This window comes from Tupaia chinensis, unplaced genomic scaffold (genome assembly GCF_000334495.1).
Source record: "Tupaia chinensis unplaced genomic scaffold, TupChi_1.0 Scaffold000421_1, whole genome shotgun sequence".
Taxonomy (NCBI): domain Eukaryota; kingdom Metazoa; phylum Chordata; class Mammalia; order Scandentia; family Tupaiidae; genus Tupaia; species Tupaia belangeri.
In genome coordinates, this window is record NW_006159926.1 from 3,276 (window position 1) to 20,884 (window position 17,609).

General features: G+C 39.7%; 1 protein-coding gene across 1 annotated transcript in view; it reads right to left on the reverse strand.

Moving 5' to 3' along the window:
* The window catches only part of CA8 (carbonic anhydrase 8 (inactive)), a gene marked incomplete at its 3' end in the record, with an annotated part of 47,318 nt that overhangs the window by 2,823 nt on the left and 26,886 nt on the right, over positions 1 to 17,609 (reverse strand). Inside the window, exons 3-4 of the mRNA XM_027774301.1 lie at positions 17,105 to 17,229; positions 14,105 to 14,257 (exon numbers count right to left, since the gene is read on the reverse strand). Coding sequence (XP_027630102.1) covers positions 14,105 to 14,257; positions 17,105 to 17,229 — 278 coding nt within the window. The remainder of the gene's footprint in view (positions 1 to 14,104; positions 14,258 to 17,104; positions 17,230 to 17,609) is intronic.

Sequence of the window (17,609 nt, forward strand, 5' to 3'; positions counted from 1 at the left end):
TCGTGGCGAGCACACGCCCCTTATAAAAAAACCCCAAAAAAAAAAAAAAAAAAAAAAAAAAAACTCATGTTGGGCATGTGTTGCATGCCCAAGATTTCGAGAAGAGAATAGAGGAGGAGGAATTGCTGTGTGGCCATCCCCTCTGAGGGGTGATTTCTCGCTTTTTGTCTCTCTGTCTCTCTGTCTGGCAAGTGCATGTGCCCTATAGCAAAAACCTCTCCAAAAAAAAAAAAAGAAAAAAAGAAGGGTAAGGTCTCCTGAAACACTTCCTTTTGGATGGATGGAGAGACAAAAAGATAAACAAGTGTATAGGAGCCATTTAAGGACAATCATTTGGTTATAGACTACTTAAATCAGTCTGTTTATTATCTGAAGGCATACTGAAAGGAAATGTATATGGGGTTTTCAAAACTCCATGGAAAATGCACATTCTGAAAAAAATTACACATGGATTTCCTTTTGTTTTGCACTAAAAGAAATTTATACTTTAACGCTGTTTCTCTACCAATATTTTCAAGTCCCCTTATACGTTACTGTAGAATTTAGATCTGTTAAAACCTACTTTAGGGGGCCGGCAGGTGGCATGGTGGTAAAGGGCACTAGACTCCCACATGATTCACCATGGTTCGAATCCCAGACCTGATGACTTGCTTTCTCACTTTTTGGCTCTCACTCTCATTCTCTCATGCAGTCCCTCTCTGGTCAAATTTAAATCAATAAATCAATAAATAAAGTTAAATAAAATAATTCTTTAAAAAAAATTTTTTTTAAACTACTATAAGATATTCTCTACCTGCCTGGAGTCTACAACCACCTACACATTAACTACATATCACACTTATTTACAGGAACTATTTGGGTTGTCAGAAAAGCCATGACATATTTTTCTACACTTTCCTATGCAAAAATGTGTCATGAATTTTCAACAACCCAATATATATATATATATTTTTAATTTTTCTATCATTTGCCTTATACCATCAAACCAGCTGTGATATGTTTCTTTTAAATTGAGTTTGCCAAAACCACCTTTGGTACACCTTCAAATAATGACAAGGAATGAACTACTAAAAGAAATGCTCACAGATATAAAATCAAAGGTAGGTGCAAAGTGACTACTTCAAGCCCAAGCTGGCCTTATCCTCGTCTTTTTCTGAGTGGGAATGGCAGACTGCCCCAATGCATGGTACAGCTCAAAGGACACCTCTGTTTGGCATTATAATTTATTTTTATTTGGCAAACTGTGAGGTTTATGCACTAGATATATTTAATAAATGAAAACATAAGCTTGGTGAATCAAAGCAGGAACTATGTTTTTTCCAGAGTAAAAAAAAAATCCAAAGATTCATTAGAATTCCGGAAACATAAAATGTGTTTTTATTAATTTTGTTTGCCAAGTTATGAGAGTGTTTCTGCAGTTATGACCAGTGAGGAGGCCCTCGCTCAAAGTTCTAATTCATCCATCTGTTTATCGCGACGCTCAATATAACTAACCTTACAGGAGATTCGAGATGACCACATCAGAAAAAATCATAATCATTCCATTTAAAGACAAGGTGTCCCTTTCTCTGGACAAAATAATAAACTTCCCAGAGAAGTTAGGCATTGAAATGTCAGAATGTTTCCCTTAGCACCAGTCCTAACCCATCTTAGTGGTAACCCTAAAGCAGTCTCAGTTCAAAGTATCAATGACTATGGCAAATAAAAATCTCAAGCTGGAGTCAACTGATTTTCCTAATAAGAACTAGCTTTGAAAAGTGAACAGAAGCACGTCCTGGAGCATAAATCAGTGTATGGGCCCCTTTTGAGGTGTGTGACCTGCTCCAGACCTCAGAGAGCACCCGCTGAGCCCTTGATAAAGTAAGACTAGATGATCCATTAAATTCACATGTGCACACACACATGCGCTCCCTTCAGCTTTCACAAAGCAGTGAGGGTCCCACCTTCAGGAAATCCATACTCCTATGCCTTCACAAAGCCACCCTCTTGTTTGGCTTCACAGCCTGTATGGTAAGAGCATGGTACCCAGCCTCACTTCTATCCTTCCAGACAAGGCTAAAACACGGCCCTTCTGAATCTGGGACAGGATGAAGCCACTGGGTTGTCTCTTTCTATCTTAAACCGTCAGTTGAAAATATTTCTTCCATAAAAGAAATATTTAAAGGCCAACCAGTGGCATGGTAATTTAGCAGTTGGATCCCACATGGCCAACTGTACAGCTCGAGTCCTGGACCTGAGGACTTGAAAAACATGCTGGGTAAATATATTTATGTGCACAAAATCCCAAGAGAAGGAAAGATGGAGGAGAAGGGATTATCGTATGGCCATTCCCCTGGAGGGTACTTTCTCATTTTTTCTATCTCTCCATATATCTCTGTCTTTTTCCTCTGAATGCATGTGCCCTGTACCAAAACTTTAAAAGAGAGAGAGAGAGAGAGGGAGAGAGAGAGAGGGAGAGAGATTTAGTTTAACCATACTATACTCTTCTTTATCCAGGCCATATATTATGATTTTTCAAAAGCTGCACTGTGACCTTTATTTAACCTTTTATATCTTTATATTTCTCCTATGTTAAATTGGAGCTTGAAGTAGATCTCAAAGAGATTTTTTTAATCTAAAATGCTTTAATTATGTATTTTATATGTCTAACTATCATATTTTGTCTCACTAAAGTCATCCTATTCAACTTCTTTGGAAAGTCAATGGAAGTCCTTATTTTAGAAGATTCCCAAATAAAAAAGCTCGGTATGTTTCTGCAAGTAAAATAATTTGAGAAAAATAATGATTTTACTTTTAACCAGGCAAACTCCTCCTGGGAGGAGTAAATAGTGGTAAAATAAATGAGTAAGCCCAGAGTAGTAAAATGGGCCCAGCCAAGATGGTACAGAGTGGGAGTCTGGAGACCACAAGGGAAGCCCAGGTTCAGTTACTTGGCAACCTGACCACACCTAGGGTTGTTCAGCCTATAACCCTAGCTTTGGTGGTGAGGACAAATGTAATATTCAGCATCAGTTCTATATAATGAAATAGTCTTCAAAATACTTTTGTTGGTCTCCTTTAAAACCATAGCCTGAACTCTTTGCAATTAAAGAATCCTTTCTACATCATGAACAATTTCTGTTCTATTTACCTCATGTACTCAACATTCCATAAACAGTTGGTAGGTAGACCAGTTATCACTGAACCCTTTTGGAGTACATAGATCAATAGCTGTTCTTTAAATACAATATAAATAAAGATAAGGGCCTGTCCTACAATATGGCCATACCTCTTTCTTGGCAATTGACTCTTAAAATCATAAATTTTCAGGCCCACAGAGCAAGAAAGTCAGACTCACCATAAATGATCTCCTGCTACTCTGTGGGAAGAATCCATGCCCACCCCAACAAAACCAGTATTTTGTCTGCAATGACATGCAAAAATATAGAAATAATGCAGTGAGTCTTTTAAAAGCTAAATCTAATTCAATTCATACAGGTCTGTGCTTTATTATGAGACCATATTCTTCCTGCATTTGGCTATTGCTATAGTTTGAATGTTCCCCTCTGTATTGGGACTTGGTGTATTGTAAAAGTATTAAATAATAGGGGCCAGCAGGTGGCGTGGTGGTTAAGGTGGTTAAGGTGCTGGATTCCCACATGGCCAACCACAGTTCAAGTCCCAGACCTGGTGGCTTGAAAATCACACCAGGTGTGTTTGTAAGCATGCCCACAATCCTGAGAGGAAAATGGAAAGAAAAAAAGGAATTGCAGAGTGGCTATCCCCCTTGAAGAGCAATTTCTCCTTTTTCTCTCTCTCTCTTCCAGCAAGCACATGCATTTCATGGCATCTTGTGGTAAACTCCTAATTCCTTAATGATGCCACAGGGTGGACTTTTTAGGTGTGATAAGGTCCTTAGGCAGGTTTATAAGAGGGGAAAGGAGACCAGAGCAGGTCGAACTTATTGGCGTCTGCTCTGCTTGAGAGCCCACACTCCACCATGTTGCAAATCCATTCAAAGTTAGACCCTGGTCTTTAGACCACCAAACCAGAATAAACGTTTATTTCATTTTTTTAAAGAATTATTTAATTTTATTTATTATTTTTTATAATTTGCTATAGGGCATGTGCACTCATCAGAGACAGAGAAAAAGAGAAAGAGGGAAAGTGAGAAAGTAAGCCTCCAGGTCCAGGACTCAAACTGCGGTCAGCCAATGTGAGAGTCCAGCACCCTAACCACCATGCCAACTGCTGGCCCCAAATCTTTATTTCTTTATAAACCACCCAGTCATAGGTATGTCTGTTAGCAACACGATAAAGATGAATGCGCTATTAAAGGTTATCTCTATAAGGAGACAGTGGAGAAATAGTAATGTTCTTATATGAAAAAAATCAAAATTTGATCATGTTATTGACCTCCTCATATCCCTTTTTTTAACTATCTTATTGACCAAGCATAAGCTCTAAATGACTGGGCAACATGCTTCCATAGAATTATGAGAAGAATTTGGGGTAAATTTGAGGGAAAAGAGTTATCACAACTTACCCAGAATCATTCAGACCACAGAGTTAGGCTACTGTGAACAGAAAAGAAGATGAACATGTCTACGAAAAAAGAATACACAGAATATAGAATGTGAACCCATGAACCTAAAAACCCAGAAGCTCCAGATATATCATTAAAAATAATAGGAATGGGATAAATAATTCTGCTGAGACAGTGAATGCTGGGACTAGTAGTTGGCATAATGGCTATGTTGCTGGACTTCCATGTAGTCGACCACAGTTCAAGTCCTGGACACGGTGGCTTTAACTCACACCAGGATCTGTGCGTGTGTGCCCAAGATCCTGAGAGGAGAATGGAGGAGAAGAGATTTCAGCGTGGTCATCCTCCCGGGGGGGAGGGGGGCGGTGATTTCTTCCTTTCTGTCTCTCTCTGTCTAGCAAGTGTACGTGCCCTATAGCAAAAACCTCTCCAAAAAAAAAAAAAGGGAGAGAGAGAGAGAGAGATGGTAAATGCATGGAGCACGCCAGTGTTGGGAAAATGGTTAAATTCATACAGCATTAAATTTGGACTTCACAAGCTAAAACATCCAATAATGTCCAAAGAAAATAAGAAGCTTCTACAGCCACTAGAAGAAAAGAGAAGAATTCATTCAGTGGATCTCAAACTTGTCCTAAATCAACAATCTGCTGCTACTGCTGATGTCTTGATTAAATATCACAATGCAAAATACTCATACATTAAGTAAAAGAATTCCAGCAGTAAACATGACCCAGATATTTGTAAGAACATATTTAATATATGTTTTCACGTAACAGGAGGAAAAGTGCAACAGATACTTTTTCCTCCTATGAAAGTGCTGTCGTTTAAGCATATAAACCTGGAGTACTCATAACAGAATTCCGATCGACAAGATAAAAGCACAGCAAGAAGTGTCAGATGGCTGTAGGATCATGTGTATTACTGAAAATTAAAAACCTCGGAAAGGAAAAATAGAAATCACATGTTTTATACCTCTCGCTTAGTGAAAGAGCTACAGTTTAAGCTGTTTGAAGTCAAGTGTTAATATTTGAAATTGTCAGCACTTACTGCTAGCGTTAACAAAAACCTACACAGGGTTGCTGTTACACTTTCATTCTTTTTTTTTTGGAGAGAGGTGTTTTGTTTTGTTTTGTTTTGTTTTGTTTTGTTTTGTTTTGTTTTGTTTTTGCTATAGGGCGCGTGCGCTCACCAAAAAGACAGAGAGACAGAAAGCAAGAAATCACCCCCTGGGGGGATGGCCATGCTGCAATCTCTTCTCTTCCATTCTCCTCTCGGGATCTTGGGCACACAAACACACACACGCCCGGCATGAGTTTAAGCCACTGGGTCTGGGACTCGAACTGCAGTCGACTACATGGGAGTTCAGTGACATAGCCAATACACTAACTGCTGGTCCCACTTTCACTCATAATTTTAAAAAGGCAAGGGGATAGAGGTTGATGGATTCTGTTAAAAACTATTTCTATGTGTTACCAAAACAAACATGTGTAAATTAATTTAAGTGAAATCAACAAAAAGGAAATGGGTACATTAATATGTGATTTTTGAGATCAAAGATACTCTTAGAAAGTAAGTAAAATACGAAAATCTCCTCAGGGAAAAAAAGAAAATAAAACTGAAAAAAAAAAAAAAAGTGCCAGGTGTGTGTGTGTGCATGCCCCAAATCCTGAGAAGTGAATGGAGAAGAAGTGATCTCAGCATGGCCATCTCCCTTGACGGGTGATTTCTTACTTTCCCACTCTGTCTCTATAAGGGCACCTGGTCACCTCTCTCCATTGTCCTGCTGGTTACACCCTGGTTCGAGTTGTTTCTTAGTAGCAGTTCAGGACAAGAGGACCAGTAGTATGTTACCTACCTAAATGCATCAGGCAACACATTCCTACTCCTGGAATGTTCTTCTAAAAGGAGTTTCTCTCCCCTGTCACCATACCACCAGAGCACTCTCCTCCTAAAAACCCAGCTCAGGAGAGAGAGGAGTGACAGGGAGTTACAGAGGAGTTACAGTACCTTTGTAACCCCAGAGATAGGACCAACAGGCTGACCCAAGCAAGCTGCTAGCTTGAGCTCAGCAGGGACCCCTGCCCAGCCTGCTGTGGGGGAGAAGGGGCCCTCAAGCCTTCAAGAACCAATACCTGATTCCTGCAATTCTAGACAGAAGGACCAACAGGGAGACTCTGCAATCCCAGGGATAGAAGAACCGACAGATAGACCCAGCCAAGCCATTCGGCTTGAGCTCATCCGTGGAGCCCTTCCCCCAACGCCCCCGCCCAGCCTCCCATGGGGAAGGAGGGACTCTCCAGCCCATAGGACGCACAAACCACTACGTGAAGTGGTCTACCATCTTGCATTCTATCTGTCAGTTCAAACTGCATCCACATTGGGAGCAGTTAGGTTTGGGTACACAAGAATCAAACACGAAAATAGGAGACTCTGGAGGAATTATTTCCCTGTAACTCCCTTAGCAATAAAAGGAGAGAAACTCTACTCTGAAAACCTAAACCCCAAACTCCTACTGTGGATTTCACACTCACATCCACAGTAAAGGGGGGAAATTTGTACAGAGCTTCTGCAAATAATAGAGAAGTGTAGGAACAGTCCAGAGAAGTAGAAAAAAGTGAGTACACCACCAGATGACTAAAAAGCAAAGGAAAAGCCCCAAGAAACAGGAGAAAATCAGGAAATACCTCCTCCTTAAGAATTGTAACTCCACACCAACAATAGATACAACATAAGAGATCGCAGAAGCATCAGAAAAAGTATTCAGAATATTCACTGTAACAAAAGTCAATGAGATGCAGCAGAAAAGAGACAACAATTCCAGGATATGAGAAAATCCTTCAATGACTTGAGGAGGAATGCCATAAAAAGGTTCTCTCACTGAAAAAGAATCAAACAAAGTTCCTGGAGATAAGGATTACAATGCAGGAAATCAAAACCTCCTTTGCAAAAACCTTTATTAAAAAAAAAAGTATCAACAGCAGCTTAGACTATACATAAGGAAAAAATCTCTACCCTTGAAGACAAAACCGCTGACTTAGTTCAAGCAATGAAAAAGAACAGAAGACTGGGACCAGCAGTTAGTATAATGGCTATGCCGTGGGACTCCCATGTAGTCGCCCGTGGTTCGAGTCCCGGACCCAGTGACTTAAAATCACGCCGGGAGCGTGTGCGTGCGTGCCCAAGATCCTGAGAGGAGAATGGAGGAGAAGGAATTGCAGCGTGGCCAGCCCCCCGGGAGGTGATTTCTTGCTTTCTGTCTCTCTATCTCTCTGTCTTTCTGGTGAGCGCACACACCCTATAACAACAACCAAAAAAAAGAACGTAAGACTGACCATTAAAATAAGGAAAATAGTGGGGTCAGCAGTTGGGGTAATAGTTATGTCGCTGGACTTCCATGTAGTCGACTGTGGTTCAAGTAGTGACTTAACTCATGCCAGGCACGTGTGCATACATGCCCAGGATCCCAGGAGAATGGAGAAGAAGGGATTGTGGTGTGGCCATTCCCCCTGGGGAGTGATTTCTTGCTTTCTGTCTCTCTGTCTCTCTCTGTCTTTCTGATGAGCACACACGCCCTATAGTAAAAACCTCTCCAAATAAATAAATGAATAAGGAAAATAGGAACCAGCAGATGGCATAATGGTTACCTCACTGGACTCCTACGTAGTCAATTGTAGTTTGAGTCCTGGACCTGGTAGCTAGAAACTCATGCTAAGTGCATGTGCATGTGTGCCCAAGATCCCAAGAGGAGAGTGTAGGAGAAGGGATTGTGGCGTGGCCATCCCCCTAGGCGGGTGATTTCTTGCTTTCTGTCTCTCTGTCTCTCTCTGTCTCTCCAGCGAGTGCATGGACCCTACAGCAAAAATCTCTTAAATAAACAAATATGAGGACAGTATACATGAAATTCTAGACACCATTAAATGATCAAATATTCACATAATAAGTATTCCAGAAGGTGAAGAGATAGGTAAATTAAGGCATAAAAAATATCTTTCATTATGTATCAATTGAAAGCTTTCCAAATATAGAAAGGCAAACTGACATCTAAATCCAGGAAATACAAAGGACACCAGATAGATTTAATATAAAAAGATCCTCTCCAAGGCATATCACAGTCAAATTGATAAAAATCGAAGATAAAGACAATATTCTATAAATGCCAAGAGAGAAATGCCAAGTTACATAGAAGGGCTACCCCACTAGACCAATACCAGTTCTCTCAGCTGAAATAACGCAGGCAAGGAAAGAATAAGAAAACATATTTAAAACTCTGAAAGAAAAGCCATTTCAACCAAGAGTACTATACCCAGCGATATTATCCTTCAAATGGGAAGGAGAAATAAAATCATTCCCAGATAAACAAATACTGAAAGAATTCTCCAAAATGAAACTGGCTCTTCAGGAAATACTTAAGGGATTACTACAGCAGGAAAACTAAGGAAATACATAGAATTCAGAGAATACAAAACAATTAGAAAAAAAGATAAGTCTACATATATTGATAATAATTGAATGTCAGGACTAAATGCAGATTCAACTATTTTGTACGCAAGTAAAGCTTAAATACAAATTCACCGACGATTTCATAGACAGATGTTTCTATAGGTTTTAATTTATGTACTTATTAGAACCATTACTCATTGTATAAAGCTAAATAATAGAGGAAAAATCTAAAATGTTACAAGTACCTGAGTCTTTCTTTGGAACCAGAAAGAGAGAGACAGAGAGATAGAAAGCAAGAAATCACCCCTCCTCCCCCGGGGGGAAGACCACGCCGCAATCCCTTTTCCTCCATTCTCCTCTTGGGATCTTGGGCACACACACACTCGTGCCTGGCGTGAGTTTAAGCCGCCAGGTCCGGGACTCGAACCACAGTTGACTACATGGGAGTCCAGCAACATAGCCATTACACTGGTCCCTCTTTGGAATGAATTTTAAAGAGACTAAAATCAAGAGTTTATAAGGCTTATAAATCACCAAATCACTGGCTTTACCATGTCTTTGTTTTTAAACATCTCTTTACAATTTTGTTTTAATTTTTGCTTTTTTGAGGACTTCTGTATATACAGTATATTACTATAGTCTTAAAAGAATTCTGAGTGTGTAAGTAAAAGTTTTCTCTTCTCTTTCTTCCTAATGAGCTGTTGTTATATACAATTTTATCTAGTTCTATCTAACTGGATCAATGATTGATACCTACAGTTCTTTTTCAGATTATAAACTCTTATTTCCCACAGTCCTCTACATGGAAATTACAAATTTTTCTTCCACTGGCTATGTTAAGACTACCTTTGTTAATTTATGAGGTTGTTTGTTGCTTCATTTTTAATCAATATGTTTTTCTTTAGAACTGTATCTTTTTTAAATTATTTTGCATTCATTCACTGAACATCACCACAGCATACATGATGCAGTTTTCCCATCCAGAATACACTGTATAGTGGCTTAGTCATACATGTTATCATCGCAAATAATTTTCCATTACTTGTTTAGTAAATAGATATATGGAGATATATATATATATATATCCATCTCTATTTCTCACTCTCTGCTGTATCCCACACTCCTCCCACTCTATCTCTGGTATCTGCAGTTGCTTTCCATTCCTTTCTTTTTCTCCCACATTTTATTGGTTAAGAAAATATCTTAATTGATTTAACTACTTTCAATAACAAGTTCAGCTGATATATAAATATCTGTGAACAAATGTTTGACTTTAGGCATGAAACTATGAATAGAATGGATATACTATAAAACAGCACCTAGCTGAGGCTATATAGCTTACTGTGGTCATTAAATAGGTATTTTTTAATACTTTTTTTTTTAATTTCGAGAAAGGCAGTTTTAGTTTTAATAAGTGAAAATCAGAAAATATTAAGAGAACTTTGCTTAAGACTTAAAGCCTGGAAGCAGGTTAGGATTCTATTCAAATAGTTACTGGATCTATTGACAACTCAAGAGAAGAAAATAAATCCTTATCTCTGGACGACAAAGCATAGAAAAAGATCAGTATTGTTTTAGTCAAAAGCCACAAAATTCTATTTCATCAGCTCTGTCTTGTGTACTTAATCTAACTTCTGTTGTGGTCCAAGCTTTCCATTTAAATTCTGGAAGATAATATTCAACTCTGGACCTGTGCCTACCATTATGCTGGCCCTTTTCTTAGATGTTTTTTAACTCTTATTTCTGTGTGTCTGACTTTAGTTTTCATGATATAACACTCCCTTCAGAACTTCTTGAAAAACTGGTGTCGGTAAATTCTTTCAGGTTTCGTTTATCTGAGAATGTTCTTGTCTTCTCTTCTCATATGAAGGATAATCTTGCTGGGTATAGTATTCTTGATTGAAATTGTTCTTCACTCAACACTTTGATTATATTTTCTCACTCTTTCTTTGCTCACATTGTTTCTCATTGTTTCTCATGAGCGGTCCACTGTTAGCCTGATGGGATATCCTTTGTAGGTAACTTGCTGTTTCTCTCTTGCCAGTCTGAGTACCTTGTCTTTGTCTGTGGTTTTGGTCAATCTGGCTATAATGTGTCTTGGAGAAGATCTTCTTGGGTTGATTGTACTTGGGGTCCTATGTATTTCTTGGGTCTGGATCTTTGACTACCTCTCTAGTTTTGAAAATTTTTCTTCCAGGATTTCATGGAATAGATTATCAATGTCCTTATTAGTCTCTTCACCTTCTGGGATAACAATTACCTGGATGTTTGGACATCTGATGGTATCTAGTATTTCTTGTGTATTTTTTTTTGACTATTTTCTCAGTCTTTGTGGTGGATTTTTTTTTTTTAGGCCAGTGATTCTGTTTTCCACATCTGAGATTCAATCTTCTGTATGATCTAGTCTGCTTTTAATACTTTCAAGGGAGGTTTTGATTTCCTGTGTTATAGCCTTCATCTCTAACATTTCTGTTTAATTCTTTTTTATGGTGTGTATTTCCTCTTTTTTTTTTTTCTTCGTAACCAACTGAGTTTTATTTGTTGCATAAACCAAACCACCTAACATCTTTCGGGTGAAAAAATACTAAATTTGAATAAAGATACAAAATGAATTAGAGCCCAATAAAAATTAGCTTTGGGGAAGGGACATAATTCTACTCAATTAAGGCAAACATGTTTATAGACCACAGATTAGTTTATTTTTAACACCCATCATGCCATGAATTCATAAGGAATAGGTTCCAGTAGCTCCGGCTCCTTTCCATTGGTTCTCACAGAGTGTGCTTCTCTGGGTGAAGCAGGCTGGTGCTTTAGTTGAACCCAGGTACCTTTCTCTTTGGCTTCTTTCTTTTTCTGGTCATTTTCATTCATATGTTTTAGGAAGCTCTCTCTGCTCTTTGAATGCTTAATATGCTCAATATGCACATTAATTCTCTTGGCAAGAATCTTGCCCTTAACAATGCCAACAGCATGCTGTGTAACACTGTAGACTCTTCCAGTTTTGCCTCAGTAACACTTGTGGGGCATTCCTTTTTGAACAGTACCCATTCTCTTAATGTCTACAATATCACCTTTCTTGTAGATTCGCACATATGTTGCCAAAGGAATAACTCCACGTTTTCTAAAAGGCCTAGAGAACATATATCAGGTACCTCTCCTCTTTCCTTTGTGTTGGTCATTTTGGTTAATTACTGGACAGTGGAGGTTCTGGCCAAAAGGCATGCATTTCTTCTTTCGAATCATGCAAGAACTTCTTCACCTTCTGAAACTCCTCGGCTCTGTTTTCCTGCCTCTTCTAGAGCTCATTGGCTTTCTTCAGGTGTACCTCTGTTAACTTTGTCACTATGAATAATCTAAATTCTTTATCAGACATTTCCCTGATTTCCATTGAACTGTCTATGGATAAAGAAGAGTTATTCTTTTCCCTTGGAGGAGAGGTATTTTCTTGCTTTCCCATATTTCTTGTGATCCTATAGTGATTTCTAGTTATTTGAGGGATGGTGCATTTCTTCCTAATTCTTGAAGTTCAATCTGAGCATTCAGGAGCATGCAGGAAGAGGTGATCTTCAATCTCTTTGCCATTTCATTTTTATCTCTTTCTGCAGCAGATTCAGAGGGTATTGAGAAATATGTTAACCCTAATAGTATTTGGATGTTTGGCTATGGTCCCCTTAGATCCATCTAGACATTCAGCAAACAGAGATTGTGCAAAAAAGTGATGAGGTAAAAGAAAAAGAATAAGAAAACAGAAAGGGGTAGGGTAACGAAAGAGAAAAAAAAAGGAAAAAAAAATCAAAAAATTTATTAAGGGAACCAGCAGTTAGCGTAATGGCTATGTCGCTGGACCCGGTGGCGGTTCGCGTCCCGGACCCGGTGGCTTAAAACTCACGCCGGACACGTGTGCGTGTGTGCCCAAGATCTCGAGAGGAGAATGGAGGAGAAGGGACTGCGGCGTGACCATCCCCCCTGGGGGGTGATTTCTCGTTTTTTGTCTCTATGTCTCTCTCTGTCTGGCTGGCGAACGCATGCGCCCTATAGCGAAAACCTCTCCAAAAAAAAAAAATTATTAAAAAAAAAAAAGCAAAGAATAAAAACCAAGTGGCATAGTTCTCAGTAGCAATGGAGGAGTCTTCTTCTGAAGGCCTGCCCCTTGCCTCTCCTAGAGGAGAGAGGGAAAGGGGATGATTAGCAAGATAAAGGAGAATCTGAAAGCCAAGATAATAATTTACCTTAAAATTTTTTGAAAGGAAAAATTACCAGAAAATGAGAAGACAGAGAGAGACAGAGAGAAGGGTAGAGAGGCGCCCTACCACTCGAGATTGGAAGCAGGAAGCTGAATTATCAGCAGAAAAATCTTCATTTCTCTTATTCCCTGAAATGACAAGTTCTCTGCAGCAATGGAGTCTTCTTCCGAAGGCCTGCCCCTTGCCTCTCCACTCAAGACTAGGAGCAAAGGCTGAATTATCAGGAGAAAATCTTCATTTCTCTTATTCCCTGAAATAACTGGTTCTCGGCAACAATGGAGGAGTCTTCTTCTCTAGAACTGTATTTTATATAAAGAACGTCATAGACAATTCAGTACATACTTGCAGAATAACCACTGAAGCAGGTTTCAAATGTTCACAACATAGTATAATATTAAATGCTGAAGGTGTTGAATAAGTTTATATCATCAACTTGTTTATTATGCACCATATATATGCTTTTAAAGACCATTCTGTATCCTACAAAAATGCATAATGATTATATGTAAATCATAAATTACAATAAATATTTAAAGAGAATTTTTTAAAACTATAGAAAAACAAAATTAAAACCTCAGCTCATTATTCACAGCCTCTATGAAAATTTTTAAAAAAAGAAAAAAACCTGGCTTTATAAATCTCCCTCTACTTCTGCACACCCACAGAATTTCTGTACTCAATAGTATATAGCCCTAAACCAATGTAGGGGGCCTGACACGAAAGTTTTCTTTGGGCTTGGGTAAGGGATAGTCTGAGATAACAAAGAATATAACTATTATGCATCCTTATTTTGGAAAAATTACAGTCAGTAATCTCATTATCCTAAAAATAAATATTTCTGCAGAAACCAAGCCTCACTAGCAGAATTTAATCTTCATTCAGAACAAACCATTACCTGTGCCAAATAGACCGGAGCCATTAAAACGCCAGCAAGGAGCCAGACCAATCTGAACATGTGGTCTGGAAACTTGATCTGACTACGGAGCAAAGAACACAGATCACAGACTCCCCTGATCTCATTAAACTCTCCCAAGGCTGTAAATTCTACCTGACACAAGCAACACCACTGAATTTCCATCCAGAAGTTCCTGCCCACCCAAGTATGTGCATCTCTCCCTAAAATGTTTGATTACTGGAGTTCACCTTTGATGACTTATTGAACAATATGAAGAAATGACCCCTCAAACCATTTCTCTTTCAGAGAAAGACTGAGTCCCCTAATAGTCCAAAGCTGGTCCTGCCTTCACCTCATCCTCTATCACCCAGGGAGTTCAACTGGAATGTTGAGTGTCCTGTCTCTTCTTTGATGTGTTCGGTGTGAACTTTTCCTTCTCAGGTTGGCTAAGAATAGGGCAGTAGCCAGAGATGCCCCGGAACTGTTTAAGGCCATAGAAAGGAGAGACTATGTATAGGCATGGAGGAAACAGCTCCTAGAAAGGTAATGTTTAAAGATCTTCTCCAACTACACCCTTAAAAGCTATCCTCTTGGGCCAGCATGCTGGTGCAATTAGTAGCAAACTGAACTGCTGTGCTGAAGGACACATGGCGCGTTAGCCTGGAAACATGCCAAGCACACGTATGCACCCTCAGGATCCTGACAAGCTAGAAGCCTAGGAAGAGGGGATCACAGTATAACAAGACCTTATTAAGTGTGCTTCCCTCCTTTTTCTCATGTGTGTACTTGGTTATTATGAATAAAATAATCTTTGAAAAAAGAAGGGCCAAACCCATGGCCCAGTAGTTAAGAGAACAGGAAACTACATGGCTAACCATGATTTAAATCCCAGCCCCAGCAGCTTGAAAAACACATCAGGTGCATATATATACATGCCCAGAATCCTGACAGAATGGAGAAATGGCGGAAGAAGTTGTGGTATGACCATGCTCCATTGGGGGTTTCTTTCTCCTTCTCCCCCTCTGGCCAGCATTTCTACGCTCTGGCATGAAAACAAAAACAAACAAAAACAAAAACAAAAACACTGTCTTCTCTTTTCTCCACTGCTGCATGCCTCATATACTCTTCAACATCCCACATTATTTTTTTCTTTTTCCCTCCGTCCTTAAAACATTTAATATTTCACTTTTTAAGATTTGGGTAATTTTTAGGACCAGCAGTTAGCATAATGGCAATGTCGCTGGACTCCCACGTGGTCGACTGCGGTTCAAGGCCCGGACCCGGTAGCTTAAAACTCGCCAGGCGCATGTGCGTGCATGCCCAAGATCCCGAGAGGAGAATGGAGGAGAATGGAGGAGAAGGGATTGTGGTGTGGCCATCCCCTCTGGGGAGGGGGGGGTGATTTCTCGCTTTCTATCTCTCTGTCTCTCTCTCTGTCTTTCTGGCAAGCGCACATGCCCTATAGCAAAAACCTCTCCAAAAAAAAAAAAAAAGAAGACTTGGGTATTTTTTAATGACAGGATATTCTAAACTTTCGAAAAGAATTTTTTGAATAATTGTTAATGCTCTAAAGCACATGTAACATTAATATAAAATTATAGTGTAGTGATTTTCAGCCCCTGGGGCAGTACTGGACATGGGGTCTGGCCATGAGCAATTCTATATTTAGTACCAAGCACATGTGCAGTCAGGATAGACGGAGAAAGAAGGGTTACATTCTACTGCCCACAGCAAATGCTCTTTCACGGTACCCAAAGGCTACTTCCTGGAAAGAACTGAGGTTCCTATAGGAAGAAACAGAAAGAAGGCCTAGACCCATAAAGACACCCCCTCAATTTCACTAGCACAGACTGGCTGTGTTTCCCTTGCCTAGCGTGGCTAAGTCATGGGAGTGAATCGGAGGGGGAGGGGGCCACTCACTTCAAGATCCACAGTCAGTGAGAAGGACGTGTTGGACACAGCACGTTCCAGTCCATGGGGCCAGCACCAGGAAAGTGACCCACAAATGCATGGGAGTACAGAGGGAGAATGAACTCTGCTGGGGAAGGCCCTCAGAAAAAGTCCCTTATAAGACCTGACACTTGTAGCAGATCCTGAGGGAAAAGCAGAAGTTAACACATAAGATCATCGGGAGGCACCAGGTGGTGGGTCCGCAGTAAAACGCTGCACCCTGCCAGGCTGGTGCTCACGGGAAGGCTCAGCATCCAAGTCCAGGGACCTCCCGGGGACACGACGCACACACATGCAGCCCAGGGTCTGGGGCTGGCTGAAGCTGGGGGATGTCACGGCATCCAAATCTTACTGGAAATGTGCTGTGTGCTCTCTCTCCATTCTCTCTCTCAATCTCACCCATGGAAGAAAAAAAGGAACTTTTTTTAAAAATGTATAAAGAAGAAGAAATGAGGGAAAGAACTGTTCAGAAAAGAATCATTCCCTAAAAATATCTCTTTCTCAATATCTCTCTCCCTCCATATCTCTCTCTCTCCCTCCATATCTCTCTCTCTCCCTCCATCTCTCTCTCTCTCCCTCCATCTCTCTCTCTCTCCCTCCATCTCTCCCTCTCTCTTGCTCTCTATAACGGCCTGGGGTCAGTAAAACCCGCCTTCCCATTTTAAACTAGCTAAACCAGACTTAATTATTGTTGAGGTTTCCCCAAAGGTTATTTGCTTTCAGCTCATCACCTATTCATAGCTACAGAAGTGACCTCCTGGATTTGCGGAGGCAGCAGTTGTTACAAGGTAATAATACCAGGGATGAAAGTTAATCACCGAGGTTGCTGTCGGGGCCAGTCGCTCCTGTGCACATCCGAAGCCCATTAAGGGAGACGGGAAGCTTCGAATGCTGCCCCAAGCTTATATTTCAAGAAGTGCTTTCTTGTTTTAGTACAAATAGATAAATTCAAGAGCCATGCATTTACTTTTAAACTAAACCATATTCGGTAAATTGCTAAACACTTTACTGGAACAACAAGATTTTTACAAGACGATTTGTTAGTCTTACCTCCATGGGAAAAGCTTTAAAATTAACCGTGTGCTCAGAGCCACGCTGGTTTTCTCTCCCCCAGTGAAATCTAACTTCGTAGAGTTCAAATTCATGCCCTTGAGGCAATGGTCCTCCGGATAGAACTGAAAAAGAAAATAAGTTTTATTGAATTACATCACAAATTTATTAGCACAACATAATACACATTAAAGACTTTTTTTTTTTTTTTTTTTTTGCCAAAAAAGCTCTCAATGGCTCTACAGATTCAAGTCACACAGCCACAATGAGAAATATACCATGACTCTGAGGTGAATTTAAACTATCATGGTTTGACTGGGACTTTCATCCTAGCCAATTCAGATGCAGCAGTTCAAAACCTCTGGAAATACTTGCTAATGATTTTATATATTGGGTTGTCAGGAAAGTCATGACATATCTGTTTTCTGTTTTTCTATGCCATATTTTCTATGCAAGACTTTTCTGACAGCCTAATATATATATATATATACATATATATCTATAT